General features: G+C 44.5%; 1 protein-coding gene across 1 annotated transcript; it reads left to right on the forward strand.

The window, feature by feature from the left end:
• The first annotated feature begins 349 nt into the window (after positions 1-349).
• Positions 350-16,905, forward strand: Prrx1 (paired related homeobox 1). Its single transcript, XM_013015554.1, has 4 exons — positions 350-494; positions 842-1,074; positions 5,372-5,553; positions 15,331-16,905. Exons 1-4 carry the CDS (start codon positions 350-352, stop codon positions 15,467-15,469), a joined length of 699 nt encoding a protein of 232 aa, XP_012871008.1. The 3' UTR covers positions 15,470-16,905.
• The last annotated feature ends 1,988 nt before the right edge of the window (positions 16,906-18,893 follow it).

Consider the following 18,893-nt stretch of genomic DNA (forward strand, 5'->3'; position numbering starts at 1 on the left):
TCTGCAGCTGGGTGGGGACTCAAGACCTGAGCCCACTGTTTCCTGGCTGCTGTAGTGGCTGAACGCTCAGCTTGTTTGTTACATTGCTTCTGGAAGCACCAGGAACAAACCCAGGAGGGAGCTGGCGGGTAAACACTCGGGCTTGTGATTCCGCAAACCTGTTTTCAGGACTGGAGAGCTCAACCTTGAGTTGGGTCCCTTCAGGAATCTCAGGATCTGGTTCCTCATTCTTTGGTTCTTTTGGGGTGAGTCCCGGAGTGATGTTAGTGTGGGCTGTTCCTGTGGGGCCCTCAGCTCTGATCTGGGGAGAAGCCCCTGAGAACCCAGCTTAGCAAAGCAGCCTGGCAGAATGCTGGCAGGAATCGGTCTCGGCCGCCGAGAGCATGGCCGTGAGTTGGAGATCCGTCCCGTGTCCTCGGCGGGGCCATCTCCTCTCACAGCTGTGCGCTTGCACTCCCGTGTGGAGGATGACCAGGAGGAAGCTGACATGGGGGGTTAGGAAACGCTGCACGAACCTCCTATCGTCTAGCACAAGAATGGTAAGAAATGACCGGTTCTTCTTTCTCCATCTCTGGAGAGAAAGTAGGTGGGGTATTTTTTTTTTTCCTTCCAGCCCTCATGGACAAAACAGGCGTCAAGGAGCAGGCACCACGTGCCTCTCTCCAGCTCTGGGCTCACATTCAGAAACAACAGCCAGGCAGAAGCTCGGCTGGGGGTCCTTGCGCGTAACTTACGCGCAGCGTGCCAGCACGAAGCTGCATTAGGCTGCAGCACTTTGATAAGGACGCGAGCAATGAAGCCACCCTCACGAGAGATGTCTTCTTCTCTTTCCTCTGTTAAGTGTTCACTGGGATCTCTGAAGTGAATGGGGCTCCTGACCATCACATTTATATTGTAGATGATCAGCTGAACTCAGAGGAAAAGAAGAAGAGAAAGCAGCGGAGAAACAGGACCACCTTCAACAGCAGCCAGCTGCAGGCTCTGGAGCGCGTCTTCGAGCGGACACACTACCCGGATGCGTTTGTGCGGGAAGACCTCGCCCGCCGGGTCAACCTGACTGAGGCCAGAGTGCAGGTAACCGAGGCTGCTGCGGGCTGCGCCAGGCAGTCTGGAGGCCATCTCCAAGTGTTGTTCAAAGTCAGCTGTGTCAAAATAATCACTCTGAAGCCAACTAGTTACGCAGGCCAGAAGTGCTCAAAGCATCGACTCACTGATTCAAAATCCTGTTTATAACACAAGGCTCTTTGGCAGGTGGCATTGTAGAACTTTCTAGTTTAAAGGAACCGTTCCATCTCCTATTGCAGTTCTGTTATCGTTGATGAGTTACAATCCCTTAATGTAATATTTGAGTCACCGTACTTATGAAATATGCATCTATTTAGCAAACAAAACCAAGTCATAGATTCCGGGCACTCCAGTGCTAGTGAGGGTTACGTGTGGACCCCATGTGGACAGACTCCAGGGTCTAGATGTGTTTCTTTGGGCTGCATAGAATGTGAAAACTCAGACTTAATACTTTTGAAAGGTCAGAACGTTTCCCACTACAACTCCCTTTGCCTCCCCTCCCCCTCCCCCCCATCCCGTTGCTTTGACCCCTTCGGATTCAGGTTATACACACAGTAATATTTTACTGTGTGCCCCCCAGCCTTCATTTTAAGCTTTGGGGGCCATTTTGAGCTTTAGCATTCCCTCCTCTTAGCCTTCCCCCTCACCTTTGGAGATGCAATCTTCCAAACACTTGTCATTTATGAACCCTGGTCGAAATTGAAAACAGGGACTGTGGACCTGAGCTACGAACACCTTCAAGCAGATGATTTTTATATATTCTCCACCTCTGAGTGAGGAAGCGAAAGAAGGTGCAAGCAAAGGGAAAGGGAAAAGAGAACATCCTTCTAAAACTCACATTACAATGTATCAGCTGCAAACTAGACACGTAAGGAACAATATAGCCAGTCATTGTTGTAATACTCATCTGATACTTAACACTGACAAAGCCCTTACATGCAAAGAAATGCTCTTGATAGGATTGATCTAATGTGGATCATATGGATGTTATCCTCTATCTGACAGCTGAGAAAAATGGAGGTGAGAGAGGTTAAAGCACTGAACATGACATCAGATGGCTAGGAATTAGTCAATACAGAATATGCACGATGGACTGTCAATCCAGAGTTCAGGCCTTTGAAGGCGGGGATGAGGCTCAATGGTAAGGCATTCGCCTAGCATCTTGAAGGCCCTGGATGTGATCACCAGCATGTGCGTGTGTGCACCTGTGCATGCACACACACATCCACACACACACAACATACACTTTGAATAAATAGTGGTCTATTAACCACTTAAATGTAGTGCTTTGCTGTTTTTACAAAACACGTGTGACAAATCTGTCATGACTTCCTACAGAAATTATTATTTGCATATTTATGTCCACCATGAGTGAGGGGAATTTCTTGCTGTAAAGTATAGCTTTCCAGACTAAGGGGGCTTGAGTCAGGCAGCAAACATCTTGACCGGTAAGGAGACAGCGTCCATGTAGGAGCAACTTGTTGAGAACACAGACTTGTTGGGTGAGGGGGGAGGTCCTGGAGGTATCTGAAAAGTAAGTGTGACCTATTTTCTCCCTGAGGCAAAGAGAAGCCTCGCTGAAAATTACTCCTCAGGAGACAGAAATGAGACAAAATGAGAGAAATTAAACAAAAATGTGCAAGGGTTAATTTTGCGTTGGGGGACTACCTTGTCCCTATCACCTCAGACAAACTCTATCATCTGTGTGTCTATCAGCTATCTGTCTGTCTGTCTGTCTGTCTGTGGAGAGGGGACTTTCAGTGCAGTGGATTCTTAGCTCCTGAGTAGGGAGAATTTTCCTCCCTGAGTTCATTCTCCTGTTGTGAAATCCTACCCTTTCCCAGAGTGAAGTAATCCATCTAGTTCTGCTTTTATTAATACTCGGAGCAGTTATTATACTAGGACATAGACTGTATGGACTTGCTTATGGATCAGCACCACCCACTAGAGGGCGAAGTCCCTTTATAGAGGGGCCCGATTTTATTCCTTTTTGCAAGAGTAATTTCACCCCTTTTCTTTTCTTTTCTCTTTTTTTGTCCTCATTTCCCTCAAACACCTAATGAGTACCTCTTGTACATTTGGAGCTGTGTTTTATTTTCTGGGATGAATAAGACACTAGGCTTCTCCTTAAGGGTGTTATGGTCTGGGGTAGAGGAGACAGATGTACAAACCATCAGATTATATCATAAGCCTACGGTAAAGGAATCTCCAGAGGAAATAATGATCCGTGGGTGGGGGGGGGGGGAGGAGGGGAGTACATATCTATTAACCATCCAGTCTCAATGATCTCACAACTGCCCTGTAAATGTCATTACCTCCAATTGATTGGGATCCAAAGGGAAAGAGAGAGAACCTTCCAAGAATCAGTGTTCATTGTAGTATGGCAAGTATTTTCTCCAAGGCCTTTAGACTTTACAATCGTGTTCTTCCCACTCCAGTGCTTCCCAGCCGGGTGGTGTGCAATTCAAATCTCTTAACATTAGAAGATGTTGACCACTGGACGGAAGGGGAGAGTCTGGCCGGCAGAGGGGGCTTCGGTGTGTGTGAGACTATACGTAGGTAAAGCGTGGCCTGCTCCATCCAGGAGTCCTGAGGTCCTCAGGCTCCGGACAGGAGTTAGGAAGATCGATGGCCAGGGTAGGTGAGAGTGACGTGACTTTGTGATTGGGCACGGAGCCGATTTCTGAACGTCACTGTTTCATGGTGAGAAGTTTTGATTTCATTCTTTAATGGGAAGCCAGTAGATGATACCCAGCAGGGCACTGGTATGATTACATTCACGTTTAAAATGATAACTTTAGTACGAACGTAACAGGCACGACAGAAAGAAGCAGTGGAGGTCTGGGACGTGGGCGGGGGGATGTCCAGTGTGCAGTCGGACGTGGCCGAGCAGGCAGTGAGCACATGGTCGCTTCGGTGGACACTGCCCCGGCGTCCTGCAGCCATTTCACCAGACAGCAGGATTTCCCTCTTGCATACCTCGTTGCAGGCATCTACACCTGCACCTAAAATATTTGCCTCTCCGTGTTTCCAATGTTCGTACCTTCCTTAATTGGAGTGTGGACCTCAGGAAAGCAGTGGACGGAGTCTTTCTCATCTTTTTCTTCTCAGCATGTAGGACGGGGGTTGAGCCGCAGTATTCCTAGACTTCCTGAGTACACAAACAGATGGGTAAAATTGCATTGTCATCTGAAAGAGTTATAGGGTCAGGAGTTGGACATCGTTGTGTTAAAAATCAGCCGTAGGTCACTTGCGCCAACTGCTTCACATCAGTGAAACAGTTCCTTCAGCTCTACATTAAGAATGATAAAACGTAACTTGTGGAAACACCATGGTGACTAGAAATTCTTTAGGTAGTGCACTCAAAGGCTCTTAGCACTGGCACTTAAAAAAGTGCCATGTGTACTTTTATGGCAACTACTATCCGTACCACACACATTCCTCCATACGCTACAAATAAATGTGATCCAGTCAACGTCTTGCCTTTTGCGTCTGGATTTTTCTGCAAAAAGATTTCTTTCTAGAACGTCAAGAGACTCTCCATGTGATCATTGTGCGCCTTCGCGCCCAGCGGTGAGCAGCAGGCAGCCCGCTCTCCGCAAGACACAGCTCAGGGCACGCTCCTCCTCCGGTTCCAGAGTCCCGGGAGGACTGCAGTCTGGTTGTGGGGAGCACTGGCTGCGCCTTCTTTTCCACCGATGGTGGTCCTCGCACTACCCAAGCAAAGCTGGCCCCAGCCCCATGTCCTTGTCTGACTCTCTGGTTCTGGAGATACAGAAACTTCTTTAAACGTCAGCATGTATAAAGAAAGCAGACAATTTCACATTTTGAGGAATTTTCCAGAGGCTTTTTAGGATGACCATGGCATCCCAGACGCCTCCTCTTTTTCTGGATTGCAGTCACCACAGGGGCTGTGACTTTCGTTGTTGCCCATTGGCTAGTCACAGACCTCATCTCTGATCGCTGGAAGTGCCTCATCATTGCTTTTTGTCTGTTTATTTGTGTGTTAGGGACTAAGCCGAGGGCTTCATACGTGTTAAGCACATGCTCTACCACTGAGGGACTCTCCAGCCCTATACCATCAGCCCTGAGAGCTGTGTAGCCCCCCACCCTGGAGGGGCCCTCTCCTGGTTTTATTGTTCTAGGAAGAATGTCAGCCCTTTTCAATGTCTTTCTTAGAAAGTATTGTATAGTAAAAACAACCAGAATTCCCTTCCGGTGGCCACTTTGTCTGTCTGTCTGTCTGTCTGTCTCCCATCTCCCCACATTCTGAATATGTCCTTCTCTTGTCCCAACCATCTTCCAGGTGTGGTTTCAGAACCGAAGAGCCAAGTTCCGCAGGAATGAGCGAGCCATGCTGGCCAATAAGAATGCTTCTCTCCTCAAGTCCTACTCAGGAGACGTGACGGCCGTGGAGCAGCCCATCGTGCCCCGCCCCGCTCCCCGGCCCACGGATTACCTCTCGTGGGGGACAGCCTCTCCGTACAGGTGAATGCCGCTCCACCCCCTCGCTCCATCCCACATAATGCCCAGCCATCAGCCATGCTCAAAGCTGGTTTTGCATCGGGCTGATGCTTCTTCTTGGGTTAACCTCCTCAGAGACACTCAACTTGCTGACACCCCCAGATTTTCACAGGAGATTGCTCGTTGCCCCAGGAGCAGGGTTTGGGGGCAGAAGAGAGAGGGGGGCAGGCCATCAGCAATCTCCTCTTGGACTCAGGAACTCTTGAAAAGATGGGAAAGAGCCTAAAGGAAAAGATCATTGCTAAGCTGTGCCCCGTGGCCCTCTTACAACCATTCTGGAAGAAAGCTACCCCACTCCCAAATTTAAGATAGGTTTGAGTTATTATGCTCTTATTGTGTAATGATTCAAACAGGCACTTAGGTGAACTTCACAGTAAAACTGATTTTGAATTAAAAGGGAAAAAAAAGAGAGGGGAAAGAAAGGAAGGAGAGTGAGAGAAGGAAAGAGAAAAAATGGCAGAGAGAAGGAAAGAAAACTCAAGGTCACTCTGATCACTTTTGTGACCTTCATTTTTTTTTAATATTAACTGGAGATATCTTAGGGCCCCAAATGCCTTCATATCTATAGCTAATACTTGTCTACTTGGCTTAAAGATTTCTTTGGACAGCAGCGTTTGAGTGTGTGTATGGGGAAAATGTGTGTGTGAACTTATGTGTGTCTTCAAATAAGAAGAATGTACAATTTATACCTAACTTTTATATGAAAAAGGTAAAACTTCTGAAGAAGCAAATCAGAGGAATATTTTAGTCTTGTTGTGAGGCTTTTAACCTCCATTTATTATGTGATCAGAAACCATAGATCTATTCCAGCCACACAGCTGAGATGCCTGTGGTTAACACACAATCAGTCAACACGGATCTCCTTAACCCCGAGAAAACCAGGTTCAGACTACCAGTTCCCCCCGGGGGAGAAGAAGTATTCACAACTTCATGAATTATGGTTTTATTTACCTATTAGTTATTAAGGTTGATGGCTGGCTAAAAGAGAGGCCACAAAGTAGTTACAGGAGATACGATTTAGCTGGAGGCCCCTCCCTAATGTGAAATGACACACTTGTGAAGCGTAAATGCTCTGGTCAAAGCCAAGAGCCCCACCCGAATGGTTCTTTTGGTTTTGAATCCCAAGTCAGTCTTTCAGAGAAACGTCAAATGAAAGCATGACCTAAGTCTGGTCTTTGTACAGCAAAGTCCTATTCTGGATCTGTGTTCTCCCTGGTTCTGCTGATTTTGAGAGGTCAGTTATCTCTGTGTGTCTTACAATTTAGATCCTTCTAGAAGGTTTACCAGCAGCACATTTAAAAGACGGCATGAAACCATATATTCTGTAGTATTTTAAATAAGTGGGAGGCCACGTTGTCTCTCCTACAAGCATTGGTATCCGACAGACCCACTCAACACCTTGGGAAATGGGCAGAGATCAAAAGGGTGTTTTAAGACAGCTAGTTTGAATTTGGGAGTAACCAGGAGGTATCAGCCCTGTGTTCTCCTTGGGAACTATCCACAGTCCAGAGGGCTGCCGTGTGGTCCTTCTTCAGGCTGTGCTAAGAGCGGCCAGTACACAGATGGAGATGAACCCTTCCCTGAACTAGCTCTGTGGTAGACGGCCTGGACCAAAGCAGAAGTCCAGCATCATAGGATTTCCGTACATGGGCATCGAACTGAAGCTATCCACATGACAATTTCTGTGTGCCTTTTTTGGAGATATCCTACGCTAACTGAACTTTTTATGTAAAATTCTAGAAACATTTTCAAAAGCACCCTTAAACCGACCATCTTCATATGATTAGTTTGTTCGTATTTGTGGCTAGTGCTCAATATTTTATGTAGATGTAGCCTTCGTGTACATATTTTTTGTATTCTACTCTTTTCTTAAAATCATATAACCTTTTTACTCACTCCACAGTATGCATTTATATCATTTCTCTCTTAGATCCAGAGTTTGTAAAAATTAATTAAAACAATACCATAGAAACTGATGGTTCATATTTTGTATGAGAAATAAATTAATCTCCAATATGAGTAGAAAAGCAATGGTTTAAAACAGTTATTTATCAGTAATATGTTTTTCTTCCCCGACTCAATGTTGGCTGAAGTGTTTATATTTTGGTTCATTTTTAAAAATGGCAAAAATGGTTCTGTTCCTTGGAGATTTTTTCTACTATGTTTAGAAATATTCATTACAATTTTACACTTTGAAACTTGCTAGGGAATATAACTATTGTTAATAACATATAAAAGAAAAACAAGTAATGGGAAACAAAAGAAATAATGGACCTTCAGTGAGATGGAAAATGTACTATCTCTGTTGGTACTATGATGTCAAGTTAGTTACATCACATGTTACGTTCATTAAAAGACATTTCTCTTGGTTAATCCTCGGACACTCTTTTTTTTTGTTTTTGTTGGTCATGGGGCTTGAACTCTGGGCCTGAACACTGTCCCTGCGCTCTTCAGCTCAAGGTGAGCGCTCTACTGCTTGAGCCACAGCGCCACTTCCTATCTTCGGACACTCTTGTGTGGTAGCTGTTTCCTTGCTCAGGCTCCAAACGAGAGGAGACTGAACACTTGTTCAAGTTTAAGTCTTCAGTGAGCAGAATTAGTATGCATGCTTTGTGAGTCCTGTTCCTGTCCAACACATGAGGACATATACCCGTATTTTATTCCCATTAAACCTTGCACTATATTGGCAGTAATGAGAAGTATATGATTTTACAACTCTCTCAGCAACCCTTTCCGACGGAGGGTCTGTGTCAGGTCCGAAACAGCATCCCAGGGTCAGTGAAGACACAGCTCTGTCAGGCAGAACAGTTTACTGATTCCCAGGTGCTTTCTTGGAAGGACAGTAAACCAGGACACGTTTGCAAAATGTCTGAAGTATGGGGAAAATAACCAACCTTTTTTTTTTATGGGCATCTTTTATGAATTCAGAGTGGTGGCGATATGACTTGTCAAGCCAAAGCACTTTGAGTTAAAAGGGGGAGTGGGCCTACTAATTAATAGTAGACCACAGGTATAAGACAGGATTGTGCTGGCCGCCTCAACCCGTGGCCCTCACTCCTTCCCTGAGGCCTATTACGGGTGACAGTGTCAGCCCCGAAGCAGAGTCCCTCCCAAGAGCAAAGCACTTCCCAGCACGGCTCTAGTTCCTGGCAGGCGTCTCCTTGGCTTACGCGTGGCAGTGGAAGGAAGCTTGCCTTGAGAACACCTACCTGCTTCCTAGTCCAGAACTGTCCTCCCACAGCAAATTGCGAGAATAAAGAAACGCACAGGAGCCAGAGAATTATTGCTAAGTTTACAGTGCTGTGCCTTTTGGGTATCAGTGATCAATGGAGACATGGACTTTTGACTAGGACTTGAGCTAAAGTAGCCAAGACCCCATCCCTAGAGATCTCTGCCCTTCAGAGGGCAGCTGGCAGACGCCCTGGCTGCGCACTATAGCTTCAGAGTGCTATTTTGAGAGGGAGGCAGACTTCAAAGAAAGCTGGTGACAAGTGGAAAGTCCCTGTCCGCGTCTCCCCTCCCCCAGCCCGTCCTCCCCGTCCTCCTCCTCCTCCTCCTCCTCCTCCCCCCGTCTGGTCGCGGTCATGGTGCTGCATGACATCTGCTGAACGCATTTGGCTCATTTCTCCCTTTCACACTTTCAAAAATAGATCCTCGTCCCTCCCAAGATGTTGTTTACACGAGGGACTTCATAACGGATTCTAACGGAGGACCCCGAAAAGGTAATTTGTCCGAGGGTGGGAGTGGCTGCTGGGGGCAGGGCCAGGGGGGATCAGTTCTCTTGTTGAAGCCGTAGACACGCTCAGACGTGAGTCCTCACGCAGGGAATGCGCGAGGAAGCCAGGGCCCTGAGGACGTGTCCATACAGTGAGCGGGAGCCGGAGAGCCCACGGCAGCCCTCACGCATGGCTGAGGCGGGAACGGAGCTCTGCTGCAGGAAGGCGGGGTGGATGGGGGTTCTGCGTCTCTGAGTTGCCCCCCTACAATGGGGGTGCAGCGCTGTTCACCCTCAGTGCGATGCACAGCAAAGCTCTAGGTGACCAGTGTGCACCTCAGTGTGTTCTTGTCCTGGCTGCTTTGGCTTCTCAGACCACTGATCTTTGTGTGTCACCTTCTGTCCAAATTGAGCTAGCCACAGCTTCCTCTCACTCACAAGAGTGTTTGGAACCTATAGACAAGCAAGGGCAGACAGGAGAAGAAGAGCTGGTGGTAACCGAAGGATGTAAGATTCACGGGGTTTATATATACAAACATTCCTAGGAAGATGAACCATTGCAGAAGGGATCGTTGAGCACAGTGAAAACGGAGGGCTAACCTGTGAAATCAAGTCCCGGTGTGTCCACTTAGAAGAGCTAATAGACATTAAAAATCATCTTGTGAATTTTTAAACTAAGAGAAAGAAATGATTGTGTGTGTGTGTGTGTGTGTCTGTGTGTGTGTGTCTGTGTGTGTGTCTGTGTCTGTCCTGGGGCTTGAACTCAGGGCCTGGGCCATGTCCCTGAGCATTTTGTTCCAGTTAAAGCTAGCATTCTACCACTAGAACCACAGATCCATGTCCAACATTTTGTTGGTTAATTGGTTAAAAGGGTGACTGCCCTCCTGGGCTGGCTTTGAACAACAATCCTCAGATCTCAGCCTTCTCGGTAGCCAGGATTTACAGGCGTGAGCCACGGATCCTCCACAAGAAATGATTTTTTTTTTAAGTCACACAAGATCCTTTTCAGAAGCATTGATGGGATCTTTCTTTAGAAATAAGTTTTCCTACAACATTTGGCATTGAGTTTTCTTAGATGAAGCAAGTATGCTTCTATTATTTTTGAGTTGAGAAAAGAACAAACCAAAGAGATGGTCTCAAAGGTCTCCAGTGTCTCAACATTGCAAGCTCTACAGCTTTGTGGGGGAAATTAAAGAGCTGGTGGAACCCTAGATCCTCAGAGAGGCCCACAGACTTCTAAAGCCCACACACTTGACTTTGGGTGAAACTTTAAACAATTGATCATTATCAAAACAAGCCAAATCGAAAACAATGTTAAAGTTGAAACAGAGTCAAATATTACTCCCCCCACCAAAAAAAAAGTTATCATCAACTGTTTGGTGATTTGTAGGATTTACATTAAGGGTGATTAGAAAACAGATGTGTAGATGCCCATTTGTTTCCTGCCTTCAAAATCGTCTGGTTAGTAGCATTTTTTTTTGTATTTTCTTGGTGTTGGCAGTTATTAACACATTTTTCCTCACAGTAACCTTTCAGAATGGGTTGCAAACATTATTCCAGTCTGCTGGTGGGGTTGGTATGCTGCTGGCCATAGCTGGCCTGCATCTGCTAGGAATCTCCAAATAAGGAAATGGAAAAAATTCCAAGCTTTCTTGAATGTGTCAGCTCGGTGAAAGTCCCAGGACAGACTTGAGGAGTCAACACATGGAACACAAGCCTTTTTTAAAAAATTTAATCTCGAATATCTCAATGCATTTTATTTGGCAGTGTCATTTTTGGTCACAGGCACAAAGCAGCTTTACTAAAAGTTCAGTAGAAACGGTGCCATCAATCACCTCCAGACATTCAGTTCCTGACTCAGCTCAGATCTCTTCCTTCCAAGGGAACACAAGACCAGCAACTTGGTTGTAAAACAGATTCTTAGTTGTTGTCTTGTCCTTAGCATATACTAATCACTTGGTGTTAGCCTTAGCTTTTTATCCCAGGATGTTTAATCCTAGCTGGGAAGAAGCGGTCATTTTACATGGTCTGAAGGGCTCATAAATGGAGCTGAAAATAGCTAATTACCCCCAGTGGCCTGCTCTTTGGGGAAGACATTTATTCTAGGGTTCTCTTTCTTGTGCTGAAGCAGCTTTAGAAGCTTCCATGACAAGAAGAACAGGTGACCGTGAGCACTCTTTTGGGTTGGCAGCCATTCCAGGGTGCCTCACAGCTGTTGTCATCTCAGGAAGAAAGTCCTCTCCCTCTTCTAATGTCATGTGTGAAGCGCGCCTAAGCTGCTCTGAGACTATGTGCACATTCGTTCTATTTTTTTTCTGGCCTGTACCAAGACTTGCGTGTCCCTGTTACGTCAAAGGACGGCCTATCACTTGAGTAGATGGCATATTTAGCTCACGCTGTAAAACTAGATGCATAGCACATCATTCGAGTGAGCGATAGCTTTCTTTAGTGTATGGACGAACGATCAGACGCCCCTCTTAGACGGTTATATATTCTAAATGTTTGGTGAAAGGCTATACATTGAGATGGCTTCCATTCTTTTGTTTTGTGTCAGTCTTGGGGTTTAAGCGCAGGTCCTGGATGCTCTCTCCAAGTCATGGAGCTGTCCTGTCCGGGCTGGCCTTGCACTGTGATTCTCAGATCCCGGCACTCTGAGTAGGTAGGATTGCAGGCGGGAGCCAGCAGCGCCTCGCTCCGCCTCTGCTCTTTCATTCTATGTCTGCTGACCGTGGAACTCTGAAATAAGTTCAGTTATTACAACTTGTCTGAACATTTATCAAGGGAGAATGTTATTATTTATTGATACCTTAAAACATAACAAAATTTATTTACCAATAAGAACAGATTTTTCTTACCCTCAAGCCCCACCAACTTGAGGAATTCCTACAAAGCTGTGCATAGACTCACGGCTACAGCGTGGTTCCCTGATAGCACCATCCTTCCTGTCACTGGACAGAAGCACTGTTCTCTGCTGTGGGAGTAGTCTGTCAGTGAAGTGAGAGCTGTCTCGGTGAATGTCCAGTCTCTGGTGCAATAGGGAATGCAAATGTCCGTTAATTTTTGTGTAATAAAGGTGATAAGCATTCATCTCACTTCAGATATTACTCTCTGACCTACGTAGGGAGACCCACTCAATATTTTTAAGGCAGCTCTTACCATAGTAAGTCCCCAGACTAGAATAACAGATGGTGCAGTTAGTCAACCCTGAAGTAACTGGTGCAGAGGAGAGAGAAGTGTGGTCACTCCTATGGTAGACATTTTTGGAAAACAGTTACAACAGCTTCAGTAAACCAGAATAATCCCCACGGTTCCATTTCCTTTTGTCTGCTAAGGAAAGAGAGCCCATCTCGGATGACCAAAGGCAGTGGGGGTTCTGTGAAATAGGACTTTTTGCTGGTCCTGATTCTTAAATGACGGAAAACACAATTCTCAGAACCTCAGCCAAGAACCCAACACAAATTCCATGACCATCTGCAATTTTCCACCAGAGATTTTTTTAATGTTCTCACCGTTTTCACTTTGTGTATAGAGAAATCACCCAACTTTATTATCAGTCCTTAACAGACAATACACCTCACAGCCCCAAGTTTGCTCGTCTGTGTTTGAAACAACGCTATGTACCATTCTTACAACTTAATTCTCTCACCAGCATGTGGATAAGAAAGGCTGATTTGATTGCTTTTTATAATTACCAGTCAGATTCCCAAGCACTAAAGATACCTTTTCTTAACTATTAGGGTTCTTGGTATGTCCTAAGAACCCTATAGGATCTTGAATGGAAGCATCTAAGTGATTATATGCATATGGATTTCTGAATCAAATGATATTTGTTGGTACATTCTGGGGAAAAAAAAGACTTCGTCTTAGTGTGCCATTCTGGTCATTCATCTCACTCCTAATCTAAACCTACCACTTCTGTCCTGTGGTGGACAGTGGTAAAAAGTGATAGCCTATTTCATAACTTACCTCTGCTGATATGTTTTTCTTTTATTGTGAAATGACTTACTATGAACCCCAAACTATGTAACCATCAGCTCTTCTTTTGCTATGGCCTTTTTTGTTCTTTCTACTAAGATAGTGAAATTTACAGAACTACTTCTTAACAATGAAAGAATACTGGTCAGATAGGTTACAGAAGTCATTCTCAGAGCATAGTGATAAATGCGCTTGCGTAGAACCCATTTTAATCATACTCTAGCTATAGATCGCTAATTTATTGAGCACCAAACATACGCGAGGCATTTCATCAGCTCTACCTGAAGACATAGTGAGCAGGCAGGTGTGATATCCGATTGATAAAGCTTATGCTTTAGGTCAGTGATATATATTATACAAGTTACTAATTAAAGTGATACACAAGTTATTAATTAAAATTGAATCATATGACAAAACCAAAAGTTCAGGAGAACCTCCACTTGTTTAGCTCATTGACTCAGAAATGACCCATAAGAGTAAAGCTGGCAAATAAAAAGAAAAGAAAAAAGTAAAGTTCTCTCTCTACCACCGGGGCCATGCCTCTCTCCTTGCTTTTAGGCTGATTTTTTCGGGCAAGGAAATGGCGTCTTTGTATCTCAGCTTCCTGAGCAGTGGGGATTATAGGCATGAGCCACTGGTGCCCCAGATTCTTTTTATAACCCTTTCAACCCTCCACCCTTCTGTAGTAACTCACGTCCATATGGGAGTGCACACATTCTCTCACACACTTGTACCAATGCTCTAAGGCTTTTAAAGATGAGTGTATCTGGAAAGGTCAAGTGATCTGGAACAAATGATACCTTCTTAACTTGATTTTTCCCTAATTGCTAGTCTCGGAGGTTAAATAGACTATTAAGAGTTTTGACTGTGAGTCTTGACGATGTGGTGCCTCTGATAAGTGTCAGTGATACGGTCTCTCTATTTGTAGAACAGCTTCAGTTTTCTCTCTTTCTGATCTTGTCACTTGATCCCCAGAACCACAAAGTCCTGTGTGGGTGACAGAATTCCACAGGAAGGCAGGCGGCAGAAAAGCACATGCCCTTCCATTTATAAGTCTATCTCCTTCCAGCCCTCGGTTGAAAGGGATTTTGCTAATCTTAGAAACATCCAGAAATGTTTTCATTTCATTAAAATGTGACTCCTTTTAACTATTTAGGATAAAGTAAAGGAGAATTTGCATCCAACATCAACACACCATTTCTTTTTTCCTTTATAAGAGATCCATGGATGCAATTAATAATAAAATCCACCGTTGATGAATTTTAGCCCAGCAGTGTTCCTGACAATGAAAATCAACTTCATGTTTTTCTCAGCAATGTGGAGTGAGAGACCGTTACCGCTGAGGGCCAAGCGTGTGGAGTTTATTTAGGAAACTTCACCATTCCCACAATAATGGATCCAGAAGGCAGTTAGGGACTGCTCACATACTTTGGAGAAGAGGCTCTGGAAAATCAAAGCAAGTGGGTCGGAGCCTCTTGATTTTGCAGTATTGATACTATCAGTAAGTATATCAAGAGAAGCAAATAAGTTATGTTGGATGATTTGATTCTCCAGACACATTGCTTGTGATGGTGTTTAACTGATCACCTGAAGTAGAGCCACCTCGAGTACAGAAGCGATATTCTCTTCAATTTTCTGTCAAATGGCTTGCTTTCCTTCTTCACTTCCCCACCCTCTTCAGGCTGGGTGATGTAGGCAGAAAATGAGATTAAAGACTGCTTTAATTAGTCAGCTGTTGACAAACCTACTAGGCAACTTTTTCTCTCACCCCAGAAATAAGTCATGACTCATTGTATCCAGCGCAGCAGATGCCTCTCCCTCCCTCTGTCTCATTCTCCTCCACCTTCCCTGGCATTGCACAACAGGACCACCCTCTTTCCAAACGCCATAGACGCATGGAGAGCTGGGGCTGTAAGAGCCTCTAGACCCGGGTCCAGCCTGCCTGTCCCTGCCTGCCCCCATCCTGCAAGGCCATCCGCCTGGAACACAGACCTGCAGCTTTGTGAAACTAATGTCTGTTATTCCCCCTGCTCTCTCCTTTGTCCCTACAGCGCCATGGCTACTTACTCTGCCACATGTGCCAACAATAGCCCTGCACAGGGCATCAACATGGCCAACAGCATTGCCAACCTGAGACTGAAGGCCAAGGAATATAGTTTACAGAGGAACCAAGTGTCAACAGTCAACTGAGGAAAACACAATGATTTAACAGGCCTAAGAAGAGAGCACAAACCATGAGACACCTGTCCTGCTCTGTCATTTCTTCATCCGCTGGAGGAAAACAAGTATAAACAAACAAAAGACAGAACTAAAATATTGGGACCATGGCAGAGAAAAGCAGGAGAGGAACAAAAATGAAAATTAGTTAACAAATGTACCTCTTCTCTCTGGAACACTACCACCATTTGTTTCTCTGTGTGTTTATTTCATTTTTTCTTTCTATTTATGCTTTGCTTCATATACTCCAAGCTTCATCAGTTAGGTCTAGCCCACCCACTCTCATAATTTGTATGAGGTTTAAAACAATGTGCAGTAGCCAAAGAAATCCTATATATGCATATAGCCATATTCAAAGCGATTAACCTGTAATTTCTCATCAACCTGTTTGACCTCAGTGCCTTACTCCATCATCTTCCCAGTTCCCCCTCAGAATGTTGGAAAAGCCAAAGTCTTTCTGAAGAATCTATGCCGGACATGATTGTCTTTCTCGTGGTCTCCACGTCTGTGGGTTATGAGAAGGTTTTCCAATCAGCTACTAGAAAAAATAATTGTGGACAAGTTCTGATCATTGGCCTATTATTGGATTGACTGATCAACCTAATTGGCTCAATCTGGCTAATTCTAAGCTGTAAACTCTACATCTCGACCACAGAGTTAAGCTCTAAGCTGTAGATATACTTCACACCTTCCTGCAAACAATCAGCAGTCTGACGTGAAAAGACGTTGGTTGTCTTTCAAGGATTTGCTGTTAAGGGCTATTTGATGGAGAAAATACTTTTTTTTTTCACTTGAGAGGGACAGAAAATTCTTCAGGAAAATGAAGACTGAATTGTGAGATGCATGGCCTACATCTCTTTGGTGCCTTCAGTGTAGTCAGACGCACATTTATATATATACTGTATATATTTATATATTTTATATATATAATATTGCAAGCTGGGGTTTGCAGTTTCTCAAACATAGCAAAAAAGCAAAGCTCACACTTCCCTGTCCCCACTGCCACAGCGGTGGGACATTAATTAGGCATCTTGCTTGTTTTCTTTTTCTACACAAATGTTCTCAGTAAGGTGGTAGAGCAGTTGGCAAGGGTGTTGTTTGAGAATTAGGACTCCTCACCTTAGAGATTTCAGTCATTAGAAGTTATTTCTGACTATTAAAATGTCCTGGAGGTTGGTGTCAGAACGCTGATGAAATGCTGATCCATTCCGACCTGGCCAGGGAATTCCACTTAAGAGGAGGAAAAGATGTCCAGTTGTCTGCTCTTTCTCCACTCCCTGGAACTGTAACAGACAAAACATACTAAACATGTTCAAGTGAGTACTTAACAGTTGGCTTTAATTCCCAACATTTTAAATACAATTGTGGACACACACACACACATACACACACGCACGTGCGCACACACACACACATATATATTTAGTATTTTGAAATAAAATTTAGCCACTGGGGTGAGAAAGCCAGCTGAGACTTCTTCGTTTTGTTCTCTCTGTTCCCAGCCCTGCTTTCCTAACTTACTTGCCAGGTGCATTGGAGCATGCTGTGCCTTAGTTGACCTGTTCATAAAGAAGGGCTTGGCAATTCTTACCTACCTCACAGGGGTGTTGTGAGGCTGTATTCATCTTTGCTTTCCTGTGTTCTCGGTGTGGCCAGCACTTTGTAGCCATGGGAAGAAGGGACTGTAAAGGTGTACAGTGCTAACCAATGGAATGATAGGGTATCTGGAAGGCTTGTCTTCTAGCAAGGGAATGCTACAATGTTGTACGAACTCACAATCTTGTATTTGGAAATGAGAAATAGGTTTATATTTTTAGATGTCTCATAAAGTATGCCATCTGATTAAAGAATAACTAAGGACACACAGAATAGACACATTTTTAACTTATTCTCATCCTGACCAGCTTGGTTCTAGTCATTTCAATTATTAGTGGCTAGAAAGCTTTAGGTTGATTTTGGCTAAATATACCAGCTTTGAACTCTGAGTGACAGGCAAGGAATTTGGGGTGTAAGATGCACTTTTAATGACTATTAGTATTTCTGATCAGATGGAGCTGACAGTAACTTTGTTTTCAGTGTAACAGCTACCAGTCTGAGTATGTATTTCTAACGATTCTGAATTTCTTTCAGTAATAAGAAGGGCATCCATCTTTTGCATTTAGCTTTCACCACTGACTCTTATTTTAACTAAAACATTTTTTATGGAGGTTCATGTAAAACACTGTGCAGCATGCACTATTTGCTTCTAAGAAATCTCCCATTTGTTGTTCTTTTGTCCCATTGATCACTGTGGCTTATCAGGTTTGGAAGGAACAGTATATCCTTGAAGATCAAAACATTCTTTGACTTGAGAAGTGAGTGTAATCCAAATTTAGGGGTTGGAGTTTAAAGAGAGGCTTTGGGTTCTGGAGAGCAGGCACAAATCACACGTGCAAAGGGTTTGCTCAGAAGAGATGACTCTTAGAAGCAGGAGAGGAAAGGTAGAGGGTCATGTGAAACCGTCACACTGACACCCATGTCCAGTGGCCAACAGAAAAGTTTGTGCCTATAAACCCTAACAGTCGGGAAAACCTTCATCTCGTGCCTTGGACAAGCAATGTCTGGAAATTTCTCAGAGCAATGGTGCTGGCTAGTCACGAGAATGCTCACTGCTGGTAGGTCAACGCACGAGCATCTATTATCTGAGCATGTGATCAAGAAGTACACATGTCGTCCTAGCATTCACTTTGGTCTGCTTCTGATTGATCTAGAAACAAGTTGGATAAGTGATTTGGAGGAGTCAACTTCTGTCCCTGCAGCCAGGCAGCAGAAGAGGGTCCCAGTGCCCCAGACTGCAGACACAGCCCTGTTCTTCACCAGCAGTATTCCCAGATGCAGATGAATACCTATGAACGATCTGTGTCCCCAGTTGCTCCCTAAACATGCTGATTTGTGGGGCACTTGGCAGATTAAGCCAGAAGAGGTGACCTAATTAAAAGAAAAAATGGAATGAATAAAGATCTCGTAAGAAATGTAATATGTAAATTATATCTTGCTTTATGATGTAAAATATACATTGTTTGCGCTAGAGTAGAAATGATTCCTTTTCAATAAAATGAAAGAACGATGCAGTCATGTCTTTTGTTATACACATTGGAGTCGGCTGATGCATTCTTTTTGAGCTAACTTTTTGTTATCCTTAAATAGCTGTACAAAGGGGTTTCCATTCAACACGTCCGTTTGTGGGAGCAAATGGCAAATCATTCTCCCTCCTGCCACCCGTCATGCCCTCAATTTTCCTAATTCCAGTTTCACATACAGATGTTGACTATTATGACTGCATTCACCAACGCATTTTCTCGCCCTTCACCTCCCCTGAGCCCCGAGACCGCACTTCCCCGACAGCACGCATTCCAGG

This window comes from Dipodomys ordii, unplaced genomic scaffold, assembly GCF_000151885.1.
Source record: "Dipodomys ordii isolate 6190 unplaced genomic scaffold, Dord_2.0 Scaffold27, whole genome shotgun sequence".
In the NCBI taxonomy this organism is placed as follows: Eukaryota; Metazoa; Chordata; class Mammalia; order Rodentia; family Heteromyidae; genus Dipodomys; species Dipodomys ordii.

Excerpts from the sequence above, each read along its gene's own strand:
- Prrx1 (XM_013015554.1), top strand. The coding sequence starts at position 350 with ATGCTGGCAGGAATCGGTCTCGGCCGCCGAGAGCATGGCCGTGAGTTG. Across the intron at positions 495-841 it reads GGAGGAAGCTGACATGGGGG|TGTTCACTGGGATCTCTGAA; the intron begins GTTAGGAAACGC and ends TCCTCTGTTAAG. Across the intron at positions 5,554-15,330 it reads GGGACAGCCTCTCCGTACAG|CGCCATGGCTACTTACTCTG; the intron begins GTGAATGCCGCT and ends TTGTCCCTACAG.